The 13,528-nt window shown below is 37.5% G+C and overlaps 1 protein-coding gene across 2 annotated transcripts in view; it reads right to left on the reverse strand.

The window, feature by feature from the left end:
* NARS2 (asparaginyl-tRNA synthetase 2, mitochondrial) overlaps positions 1-13,528 on the reverse strand; it is a 112,158-nt gene that overhangs the window by 58,197 nt on the left and 40,433 nt on the right. For both annotated transcript variants that reach the window (XM_070425697.1, XM_070425698.1), the window contains exon 6: positions 4,268-4,362. In XM_070425697.1, the coding sequence (XP_070281798.1) occupies positions 4,268-4,362 (95 nt within the window). The remainder of the gene's footprint in view (positions 1-4,267; positions 4,363-13,528) is intronic.

Raw genomic sequence — 13,528 nt, forward strand, 5'->3', positions numbered from 1 at the left:
AATACATTAAAAAATACAAAACCTCATTCTGCCAATTTAATCTTCTGTCAAGTTTCACTGTACACTGTGTTCTGTGGTTCACTACACTTTACTGGGAAAGAGGGAACACATTTAATCCACTAGTGATATTATAATAGAGAAACCAATGTTTCGTAAATGTACACCTTTCATGTATATGACACTTCTGAGGGGAAGATACTTTGCTCTAACTCTATAGATAAAACAAATGAATACCGAGAGGCTGTTAAGAAAGGTTATCCAAAACTTGGGTATAAGGCCAAAAGGTGCACAGCATGTCCTTTCAATGGGACACAGACCCACTCAGAGGTTATTTAATTACTTAGGGGAAAGTACTTTGCTCAATTATTTTATTTACTACTAGAGGCCTGGCACATGAAAATTCATGCACTGGAGGCGGGGGGAGGGGGGGGGTGCCTCAGCCCAGCATGCCCCCTATCACAGTCCGGGAGCCCTCAGGGGCAGGAGGTGACCCGGCAATCAGGGGAAGGCGACACTTCCATCACGCCTCTGCTACTGCCACTGCTGGCAGCGCAAGCCTCAGCCAGCCCTGGTTACCTGTGCCTTGGGTTGGCCCTGGGTGGCTGGGGGCTGAGGGGACTGGGGGACTCCAGAGGTAGGCGTGCGGCAAGGCCGGGCCTGCCTATGGGCGGGCCCGGCCTTGTCATGTGCCTGCCACCCTGGCAGGGCTGAGGGGACTGGGTGCCACCATCTTGTGGATGTGGGGGCTGCCATCTTTGAGGGTGTGCCAGTCAATTAGCATTTTCACTCCTTACTGGCTGTAGGTGCCATCATCTTTGTGATGGTGTGAGGGTCAATTAGCATATTCCCTCTTTATTAGCCAGGACTAGAGGCCTGGTGCACAAATTTGTGCATGGGTGGGGTCCCTTGGCCTGGCCATTGATTGGGGCCTATCGGGGGGCAGGTGGGGCTGGCTGGCAGGGGAGAGGGACTGCGGCGGGGGGAGGAGTGGGGCTGTGGGAGGTTGGCTGTGGGAGCACACTGACAACCAGGGGGAAGCTCCTGCATTGAATGTCTGCCTCCTGGTGATCAGTGTGCACCACAGTGACTGGTTGACCAGTCTGTCTGCCATAACTGCCGCTTAGGCTTTTATATATATAGATTGAATTAAATACTCAGATTAACTAAAGTTTTAAATTAACTTATAGATTTTGTCCAGTAAAGTTGTAAATCATTTCCGTCAGGTATAAGACAAACTTCCAAAGGTCAGGGTTTATTGGTCTGTGGGATATTAGCCAGTTTGTAACTAACCAGGCAATCTTATTTTAAAAATTCCTTTATTAAATTATCTATGAATACACAACTCTTCAAGTGCTCTTTGAACTAGCTTTACTATTTTACTTTTTTCCTCAGTAATTAATGAATTGAATAAAACATTTGATACATATTAACTTTATATTTATACTAGAGGCCCAATGCACAAAATTCATGCAAGAGTAGGCCTTCCTTCCCCTGGCTGCCAGCACCAACTTCACTCTGGCACCCGGGACCCAGGCTTCCCTCGCAGCCCAGCTTTGTCTGGAAGGATGTCTGGAAGGACGTCCAGTCTAATTAGCTTATTATGCTTTTATTATTATAGATGAGTCCTATTTTATTTTTTAAAAGTATAATTTGGCAGGCATAAGGAAGTGGTCAATTACTGAAGGCAAGGATAAATAATGAAGTAAAGACAGTATTTTCAATAAGTGATGCTGGGAAAACTGAACAGATACATGGAAAAAATGAAATTGGACCACTTTCTTTGACATACAAAAATAAACTCAAAATAAAGACTTAAATGTGAGATCTGAAACCACAAAACTCCTGAAAGAAAACACAGGCAGTAAACCCTCTGACATCACTCTTAGCAATAACTTTTTGGATATGTCTTCTTGAGCAGAGAAAACAAAAGAAAAATAAACAAATGGGACTACATCAAACTAAAAAGATTCTGCACAGTGAAAGAAACCATCAACAAAACAAAAAAACATCCTACTAAATGGGAGAAGATATTCACCAATGATACATCTGATGAGCAGTTAATATCCAAAATATATAAAGAACTCATACAGCTAACACACACAAAAGAATCCACGCCCAAAGCAACAATAAAAATGAGATGATCTGATTAAAAAAAGGAAGAGGAACTGAATAGACATTTCTCCAAAGAGAAGATACAGATGACCAATAGATATGAAAAGATGCTCAACATCACTAGTTATCAAGAAATGCAAACTAAAACCACAATGAGATATAACCTTACATCTGTCAGAATGGCTATCATCAATAAATCAACAAGCAACAATTGTTAGAAAGGGAACCCTTGGACACTGTTGGTGGGGCTGTAAATTAGTGCAGCTACTACGGAAAACAGTATGGAGATTCCTTGAAAAATTAAAAACAGACCTGTCATTAGACCCAGCAATTACACAGATGGGTATTTATCCAAAGAAAACAAAACACTAATTTGAAAAGATATTTGCACCCCTATGTTCATTGCAGCATTACTAGTAATAGCCAAGATATGGAAGTAACATAGTTGTCCATCCAGAGATGAATGGATAAACAAGAGGTGGTATATACTATTAATGTACACAATGAAATATTACTCAGCAATAAAAAAGAATGAAATATTGCCTTTTAGGACAACATGGACAAACCTAGAGGATACTATGCTTGTAAGTGAAATAAGTCAAAATGAGAAAGACAAATACTGTATGATTTCACTTATACATGGAATCTAAAAAACACACAAAACAAATAAACAAAACAGAATCAGACTTATAGATGTTCTTTATATTTTGGCTGATGGTTGCTAAAGAGGGTGGTGGTAATGAAAATAAAATTTAAAAAATTAAAATTTAAAAAAATTACACTTTGACAGGTGTTAAGTTACTTTCCATGACATTCCTGATAAGGCCTTTCTCACATACAGCTCTGCAGATTCTACAATCTTATGGGGCCATATGATGATAGTTTTTCTGTACAGTATTCTAGTAATATTGTCTATTATTTGATTTGAATTGTTTCTGCCTCAAAATAAATCAGAAAAGAATCTAAGTAAAGTAGTACATGTTATTTTCAAGACCATCTTTATTCCACCACTTTCCATCCTGACAATAAAGTATGTAACAAGATGAACATGAACACTATTCTATTATATATCCCCCAAGTTTCCCCACCTGTACATTTTAAGAACAATGGGAAACACATAAAGAGTCCCTTGTTTTCACTGGAGCCATTTCTTCAGTCCGCGGGCCAAGGCTCTATCCACTGAACCAAACCAACTAGGGCTTCAAGAGATTTTTTTTAAAAAATATGTTTTTATTGATTTCAGAGAGAAGGAGGGAGGGCTAGAAACATCAATAAGAGGGAATCATTGACCAGCTGCCTCCTACAAGCTCCCTACTGGCGATTGTGCCTGAAACCCAGCATGTGCCCTGACCTGGAATTGAACCGTGACCTCTTGATTCAAAGGTTGATGTTCAACCATTGAACAACACTGGCCAGGCTCTTCAAGATATTTTTGAGCCTCAAGCTCTATATGAGAAAACAAAGATATATAAAAGAAACCCAGTACTTGTTGAATCAGCATTAAGAAATTACTCACAGAATCACAAAATATAAGACTTAGATAGAACTTTAAAAATCTTTCTGTCCAATTCCGTTTTAAGGAAAAGGAAAGTTGGGCCAAAAGGAGTATAGTGATTTTCCAGAGATTTGAGAATCGCTAAAATTAATATGACCTGTCCTTCTAAGACTTTCTAATTTGTCACATGTCTCTCATAATGGTTTTGTGGGTTAACTTCCTTATGTAAACCAATTATTAAAAATATTTTTCTTCTATTTGTTTCAAGTACCTTTGTTTTTTTTAATGAAATGGGCTAATTCCTGGTTTGGGTGGGAATTATAACTTTATCTTCATAATATGATTAATTATATTTAAATTTTCACTATTTTTAAAAAAGATTGGTGAAATTTAAAAAAAAATCACAACTTCATATTTCTAGTGCTACATTTTTCACTAAGAACAAAAGTCTAGAGACTAACGTGATTTTTTTTTTTTGAAGAAACTTACTAAAAAAAAAAAATGACATTTGTCATGTCATTCCAAATGTACTTTTGGTGAATCCAAATGGAGTGATTTCAATTTTTAGATTTTAACATTGGGAAAGAAAGCATTATTTCACTCCCACCCAACCCATAATCAGTAGTCCATTAAAAGAAAAGCGAAAAGAAAATTCTGTACCCTGACATCACTTCTAGGTGAAGTTGTCCCGAGACAGTTAAGAAAGCAGGAACATCAAAGAAATTCTCTTCAGGTACCTTTGCTTTGCTTGAAGGCTGCAAATGAAAAACATAAGCCACAAAAAGCTATTACATGCTTTGCTCTGATTTTCACACTTACATATGTGCCACAACTAAAAATCATAACACAATTAAACAATGTAAGGCCAGGTCATGCTCATAAAAATAAAAACCATTCTCAGTACATACCTAACAGAGAAAATGTCTGCTTGGGAAATGCTTAAGTCAATGAAGTTTACTCCATATTTTCAAAACATACAACAACCAAAGGACAAAGTACTTTTGTCACAAAATAAACTTCTCCCAACGTGTTTCTGATTGAGGGGCAAACCAAGGCAAGAGATTCTGAATTAAAATTTTTAAATATGAATGATTATAGAATCTCTTAAAATTTTGACCCATGATTAAGATTTAATTTTTTAAGGGGATGGTCTCCAGAACTGTTATTAAGTTATTAATAATAATGCTCTTAATACAGATTTTAATAAACACATTATAAACTTTTAAACACATTATTTCATTTAATTTTCTCCACTACTTGGAGGCAAGAAGAGCAGAGCCATATCTTTAAAAGACATGATAAATAATTAGATTTAAAAATATTTAGGGTCATTATTCCATTTGAAATGGGTAGCTAACAAACTAGCCAACATTTATAACAGTCAAGGTAAAAAAATTATTTAGAGTTCAAACACAATTTAAATAGTATAATCAACAAAGCTTCTGGATCAAGTTATGACTATTATACCTAATTTTTTGGAAAGAAAAAATTCTAACACAATTCTAACTAATTTATCAACCTTTGTATTTCAAATTGTGCATTTATTTGAAGATGTTTTATTGCAATGGTGCAGTTACTATAAAAGCAACAAAGTCAATTTTAAATATACAATAGAGGATGGAAGACTCCTTTGAAGAGTATTATAGAAACACATGGAATGAAGGTATCTTATTCAATCCCACCGATTGTTCTAAAAATACTATATATCTTGTATAGGTATGAATGTGTATTAGTGAGAAATCTAGTATAAAAATTACCAATTGAAATAATTCTCTTATTCTGTAGTTGCCTATTATTTTTCAATCCTACTTTGATATTGGTTTTAAATGTCCTATCATTGCTTTTTAAATAATGATTACATAATGATATTAAATGTACCAAATTTTATATATTTTTCTAATATTTATCAGTTTATTTTTTTATTAAATTTATTAAGGTGACATTCGTTAATAAAATTATATAGGTTTCCAGAATCCTATTTGTTGTTGTTATTAATCCTCATTTAAGAATATTTTTCCACCCTGACCGGTTTGGCTCAGTGGATAGAGCGTCGGCCTGCGGACTCAGGGGTCCCAGGTTCGATTCCGGTCAAGGGCATGTACCTTGGTTGTGGGCACATCACCAGTGGGGAGTGTGCAAGAGGCAGCTGATCGATGTTTCTCTCTCATCAATGTTTCTAACTCTCTATCCCTCTCCCTTCCTCTCTGTAAAAAATCAATAAAATATATTTAAAAAAAAAAAAAAGAATATTTTTCCATTGATTTTTTTTAAAATTTTTTTTTAGAGAGAGTGGAAGGGAGGGGGAGAGGCACAGAGAAACATTGATGTGAAAGAGACACATCAGTTGGTTGCCTCCCACACGCACCCCCACCTGAGCCTGTAACCGAGGTACGTGCCCTTGACCAGAATCAAACCTGGGACTTTTCAGTCTGCAGGCTGATGCTCTATCCACTGAACAAACCAGCTAGGGCTATTGTTGCTTTTTAAAAAATCCATCTTTAAATCCCATCATCACTGAAAGAATATTGTTTCTAAGGACTTAAATACTCAAAACTAAACTATTTGACCTAACATGTGTTAGAATTTCAAAAAAAGATATGTTCTCTGATATTTCTTCACTATTTACTAATAATTATTTTTCAAATAAGGCTATATATATGTGTATGTGTGTGTGTGTGTGTGTGTGTGCATATATATGATTATACTTTTTCCTTTCCTTCAACTCTTTAGCCTATAATTTGTATTGAAATTTTATTCCAATTTCTCTATACAAAAAGTCTAGTTTTTTATGACTAGATTTTAGCCTTTCATTATTAGCATTTGTACAAAATGGAATCTGATTTTTTACATCTCTTAAATCTAACATATTTATTAACCTTTTTTTGAGAGGGAGAGGGAGACTAGGAAGGGAGAGTCAGTGAGAAACAGACAGACATCAATGTGAGATCAGCTGCCTCCTGCACACCTCCTACTGGGGATCGAGCCTGCAACCGGGCATGTGCCTTGACCTGGAATCGAACTGGCAACCTCTTGGTGCACAGGACAACGCCTAACCAACTGAGCCACACCAGCCAAGGCTAACTTATATTTAAATAGATACAAACACATCGGTACTTCATTATGCCTTCCAGTGTCATGTGTAACATTTTACATACTGAAATTCATACTGCTTTTTTATGAATTGCTTCCTTTATTTCTCATCTATATGACAATTAATGCATTACATTGATTTTTAAAAAACTGTGTGTATTAAGTTATATTACCAATATATTTTATTTCAGGATATTAAAGGGAAATGATAAAACATTTGTTTTAAGAAGTAATTGCTCTATGCTATTAAGCCAGTAGGAGAAAGATGAAATAAGCCAGTAGGAGAAAGATAAATATCACATGATCTCACTCATATGTGGGATATAATGATCAACATAAGTTGATGAACAAGAATAGATTGATCTAGAGACAAATGGTAGGGGTGGGGGGTTAGAGAGCAACTAAAGGACTTATATGCATGCATATTAGCATAACCAATGGACACAGACACTGGGGTGGTGGGGGCTTGCCTGGGGTGGAAATGGCTGGGGGGGGGGGTCAATTGGGGAAAAAGGAGACATATGTAAAACTTTAGACAAAAAAAAAATGCATTTCATATAAACATTAAAAAAAAAGAAATACTTGCTTAGAGTCGTGCCAGCAAAAATGGTAGGATAGGTAGTTCTGAAGGTCTATCCCACCACAGAAAAAAACTAAAATGATCAGTTAAAACTATTAGAATCAACTACAGGAACTCAAATAGTCAAAGGTTTATAGTAACCAAACAAATGCTGAATCAAGAGGAAACTTTAAAATGGTAGACTCCACCTAACAACAGCAGGCTGCACACTCTTCTCAAGTGCACATGGAACTTGACTGTCCAGGGTAGACCACACGCTCGGACAGAGTACAAGTTTCAATAAGTTTAAACGATTGAAATCATACAAATTATCTTTTTTTGATTAGGATAGAATGAAACTAGAAATGTAAAATGGTGCATTACTTGGTATAACAATTTTGGTGGTTCCTTATAAAATAAAGAATCCTATATAACAAAAGTCCAGAGACCAAAACGGCAGAACAACCAGAATGACCAGAGACCAGAATGACCATGGCCCCTTGCCCCGGCTGGCCCTGCCCCCAGCGGGGACCCCCAACCTGATCGTGGGTGTGCCCAGCCTGAAAACTGCCCATGGCCACTTGCCCCAGCCGGCCCTGCCCCCCCAGCAGGGACCCCACCCAGATTGGGAGTGTGGCTGGCCTGAAAACTGCCTGCGGCCCCTCACCCTGGGCCTCTATTCCTTCCTATATAATAAAAGGGTAATATGCAAATTGACCCTGATGGTGGTACGACCAGAACTACCGCTGGACCAATCACTATGAGATACACTGACCACCTCTCAGTCCCTTTCCCCAGCCGGCAGGCTCCGATCACCCAATGGCGAACAGGGAAGCGGGGTGGGCGGCAGCGGGGGGCGGGGCCGACTGTAGGCAGCCGGGGAAGATGGCCCTGATCGCAGGCCAGGCCTAGGGACCGTACGTGCGCATGATTTCGTGTGCCGGGCCTCTAGTAACTGATAACCTACTAATTCTACTCCGAGATATATACCTAAAAGAATTAAACCCAGGTACTCAAATAAATACTGTACATTAAGGCTTACAATAGCACTACTCACAGTTGCCAATAGCCAAAGGTAGAAAAAACTCATATGTCCATCAACAGATAAATAGATAAACAAAATGTAATATATCTAAACGATGGAATAATATTCAGACATCAGATAAAAATCTTATGCTAAAACATGGATAAATCTTGAAAACATTATACTAAGTAAAAGAGAGCCACAAAAGGCCACATGTTGTATGATCCTATTTACATGAAATATCTAGAACAGATACATCCATAGATTGATTAGTGAGAACCATGATCTGAGGGGAAGAAATGGGAAGTGATTACATAACGGGCACGGGGTTTCCTTTTGAGGTGATGAAAATGTTTTGGAACTTGACGGAGGTGGTAGTCACATAACATTGTAAATGCACTAAATGCCATGGGAATTTACCCTGTAAAATAGATAATTTTATGTTACAGGAATTTTACTTCATATTTTAAAGAAGCATACATAAACAAGTAATTATAGGATCCGACAGGGTAAAAACTACTAACATAGGATTATAAATTTAAGATTTGAAATCTTAGATACTTCTGTTAGTAATGAAGAAAGAATAAAATATATGAATTAAGCATCCAACTTTGTGACTTTGCCAATGGTGATAAATTGAAAAGTTGACAAATTTGACTACATTAAAATTTAATAATGGCAGATACAGGCAAAGTTAGCAGAAGAATGACAGATTTACAAATAAAATATTTCAACACCTAAAACTGACAAGTGCTCAATGGACAGAATGTATAAGTACTTTCTGCCAAGGAAATAAGAATGAGAAAATAAGTTGCTCCCCAACTGGTCAAGGAATATGATTTTCAGAAAAAGCAGATTTACAGAAAGGGATATTCAAATGGCTAAGATGTATAAGGAAACACTCAAATTCACTAGGAATAGAGACATGTAAATTAAAACAAGCATTTTGCCCTGGCTGGTGTTGCTCAGTGCTTAGAATGTTGACCCATGCACTGAGGGTCTTGGGTTCAATTCCCCATCAAGGGCACATACCTGGGTTGTGGTTTGCTACTGGTCAGGAAGCATGTGGGAGGCAACCACCAGGTACAAGACTGTAGTTACTAGAGAGGTCTGCATTAGCTTAATGGCATTAATGGCTCCAATTTTCCACACCTCTCCACATCTGCACCCCTTGGCATATCACACACTAACTCTGAGCTTGGCCATGTGACTTCTTTGGCCAAGGGTATGGCCACAAAGTTGACAAAAATTGTGGCTTGAAAAGTGCTTGTGCATTTTCACATTCTTTCCTGAACTATTCCACCACAGAGATCATGCCCTGATTAGCATAATAAAGGAATTTGAGGAATATTCGGAGAAGGGTCATCTCATGAGGCCATCATAGACCAGCCAGTTCCCAACCAACCCATCAAATGACCAAGCCCAATTCAGATCAGGACCACCGAAATGAGCTGTAGACTCATGAGAAAGAAGGGCCCTGCAAAGACCAATAACAACAGTGTGCTATGAATGAAAATATGTTTATCTCAACTCTATATTCCTGAGGTTAAAAAAATTTACATTCTAAAAAGATGTGGTACATTTACACCATAGAATACTAAGTAGCAGTAAAAAAGAAGAATCTCTTACACTTTGAGACAGCATGGAGGGACCTGGAGTATTATGCTAAGCAAAATAAGCCAGTCAGAGAAAGACAAGTATCACATTATCTCATTCATATATGGAATCTAATGAACAAAATAAACTGGTGAACAAAACAGATCCAGAACCACAGAAGCATGGAACAGATTGACAAATTTCAGAGAGAAGGCGGGGATGGGTAGGGTAGGTGGGGAGAGATTAATCAAAGAACGTGTATGCATATATGCATAACCCATAAACACAGACAATAATGTGGCAAAAGCCTGGGCGAGGATGAGGAGGGTGGAGGGAGTCAATGGGGGAAAAAAGAGGGACATTTATAATACTTTCAACAATAAAGATATATATATATATATATATATATATATTTTCAGATACACGTATTTCTACAAAAACAACTACAGCCAATATACACTAAACACTCACTATGTGCCATGCACTGTGCTAAGGAGTTTACAAGCAACCCAATGAGGTAAGTATTAGTAGCCCCACTTATAGAGGAAGAAGCTGAGACACAGAGGTTAATAACTAAACTTGCCTAATGTGACACAGAACATGAACAAAGTGGTCTGGCTCTAGAACCTCTATCCCTAGCTTCAATGTGATACTGCCACACAATATTTTCAGGAGTCACAAGAAGAGTTAACAATGGTTGATTCTGGGGAGGAAAACTAGATCACTGGGGAACAAAATTAGGATGGAATCCTTCTGTACTGTTAAAAGCTTTCTTTTGAACTATGAACTACATTATCTATTAAAAAATAAATTTAAAATAGCGTTTTAAAAAAAGTTGGATTCTGCCCTGGCCAGTGTTGCTCAGTTGGTTGGAGCATTGTCCTATATGCCGAAAAGTGCGGGTTCAATTCCCAGTCAGGGCACATACCCAAGTTGCGGGTCCAATCCCTCGTTGGGGTGTGTACTGGAGGCAACAGATCAAAGCTTCTCTCTTACACTGATATCTGTCTGTCTTTTCCTCTCTCTAAAATCAATTTTTAAAAAAGGTTGGATTCTGAGGTATCGTCAGCAATTACTCAAAGTAAACAGTATACTGGTTTTATTTCCTGTATATTCTTTTTTTTTAATATATATTTTATTGATTTTTTACAGAGAGGAAGGGAGAGAGATAGATAGTTAGAAACATCGATGGGAGAGAAACATCGATCAGCTGCCTCCTACACATCTCCCACTGGGGATGTGCCCGCAACCCAGGCACATGCCCTTGACCGGAATCGAACCCGGGACCCTTGAGTCCGCAGGCCGACGCTCCATCCACTGAGCCAAACCGGTTTCGGCTCCTGTATATTCTTTAACACATAAACCGTAAGGATTTTATCTTTTGTCCTATAGTAGCATGGATTTCTTTGATCAGATCAGCACCAACAGAAAAATAAAAAAGCCAGGAACAAAGTATGAAACAAAGTTAAATATCAGGAAGATCTTGGATAGTTACAAAAGTCTATCACTGCACTACTTAAAATGAAAATAGTTGGGGCAGGCCAACAGAAGAGAAGGCCAAAGGATACTCAGTTCTTTGAGATCAAGTTTACTAGTACACATCTTGGTATGCTAAGCAACTAGCCCAGTGCTAGAGACAAGTAATTGTTCCACAAGTGCTTGTTGACTAGAAGAGTGAGGTGAAGTGTGAGCAGAGGGGTCAGCAATCGGGATCAGAGGAGACAAAGTCTAATGAACATGCAAGTATAGCACCATAATCTCCTGTGGCACACTGAGCCATAAACACTGCTGGCGGAGAGTCCTGGCTGTGCTGGTCTACATATGCACCGTTAGTGTTATGTTTGCTTTCAAACACAGGTGCTGACAAGCAGGTAGTACAACAGAAAGAAGTTATTTCTCATGTTAACTTTCATTACTATAGTGCCTAGAAGTAGTTTTCTATTAGTTTTCCACGTAAAGCTGTAAATGGATGTTTACTATGGTTTTTCTTTAATATCACCAATCATCTTAATGCCTATAAGAATTTTTAAAAATACAAAATGTAGATGATATATTTTGAATATATGGTTAAGTTTAAAGTAGCTTAGAGAAAAGTTTTCATTTTCTTCAGAGAAGTAAATGAAGTGACTATTATGAGTCTATCCCCCTTCTACCCATGCCAGTAAACACCTAATTTATAGCCGAAACCGGTTTGGCTCAGTGGATAGAGCGTCGGCCTGCGGACTGAAGGGTCCCGGGTTCGATTCTGGTCAAGGGCATGTACCTTGGTTGCGGGCACATCCACAGTGGGGGATGTGCAGGAGGCAGCTGATCGGTGTTTCTCTCTCATTGATGTTTCTAACTCTCTATCTCTCTCCCTTCCTCTCTGTAAAAAGTCAATAAAATATATTAAAAACACACACAAAAAACCCCACCTAATTTATAGATATCCTGCATAATTAATTGCAGTTTTGGGCTAAATATAAAAGACATCTTTTTTCCTCTGCCCAGTATCCCAACAGCATCTACCTAATTCTGATACCCACCAAACAGGAAGATTGAGAAAAGATGATAAGATAGTATTGTCAATATAATCTGATCACCACATCTTTTTCTTTCTCAAGGACGTGACTCACTCAGTTCCAAAGAAGGCATATATCCATATACTCTCTTACAACCTTCTGCTCTCACCCAGTTATCTTTGGGACAGCTTTATTTCCTTCTCTCTTTATGCTTGCACGTCTCAAAATGATCCAAATCTACATCAAGCACTATGAGAGTTATGAGTTTTAAAGTAAAAAAAAAAAAAAAAGTAAAAATCAAACATGATCCTAAAAATGCAACGTTTAGTTTATTTTTAAAAGTTTCTGAAGCAAAATATTGAGCTGGGTGATGGCATTTGGTTGTTTATTATCTTGTTCTCAGTAATTTTCTGTATGTTCATATTTACAAAAAACAAACCCACAGATCAATATTTACAAATCTTAAAAATGTATCCCAAGTGTCAGTACTTTTTATTTTCTTCAAGCATAAAATAAAGTGTTTCTTATTCAGTTTCACTGTTCTTGTTTTGTTTAATTACTAGTGTTCTGTAAATTTTCTTTAATAGTTGCCATATTTTATCTATATGATGCAGTAAACAGTCTTCTGGCTGCCCTGTGAATATAATTATTATATTTTCTGAAAGGGAAAATGAATTATAAGATCCAAAATAAACCACGTAAAAATAAACTTTCCAAATTTCTAACCTTTCCAAATGAATAGATTCCTGCTGTACTTGAAAGAAAACAAGATAACTAAACATAATAAATAAAACAAAAATCCAAGTATTTTACATACTATCAAAACACCATGACAAAAATCAGTAAGTATGATACAAGTAATGAGATAACATTCTTTTTTTAAAATTTTATTTTATTTTTCCATCACCATTTAACCCCTCTATGCCCTCTGCCACCTCCACCCCCCCCCCCCTCTTCCCCCGTAATCACTGCACTGCTGTCCTTGTCCATAAGTTTTTTCTTTTTTGATCAATCCCTCCACTACCTTCCCCACCACCCCTGAGCTGTTTGTCTGCTCTCTACCTATGAGTCTATCTCTATTTTGTTTGGTAGTTCAGTTATAACAAGCATTCTTGATGGTTTATATTCAGAAATATTTTTTTCACAACGAA

Source organism: Myotis yumanensis, unplaced genomic scaffold (genome assembly GCF_028538775.1).
Source record: "Myotis yumanensis isolate MYYU_CA2020_CCGP unplaced genomic scaffold, mMyoYum1.0.hap1 SCAF_10, whole genome shotgun sequence".
NCBI lineage: Eukaryota > Metazoa > Chordata > Mammalia > Chiroptera > Vespertilionidae > Myotis > Myotis yumanensis.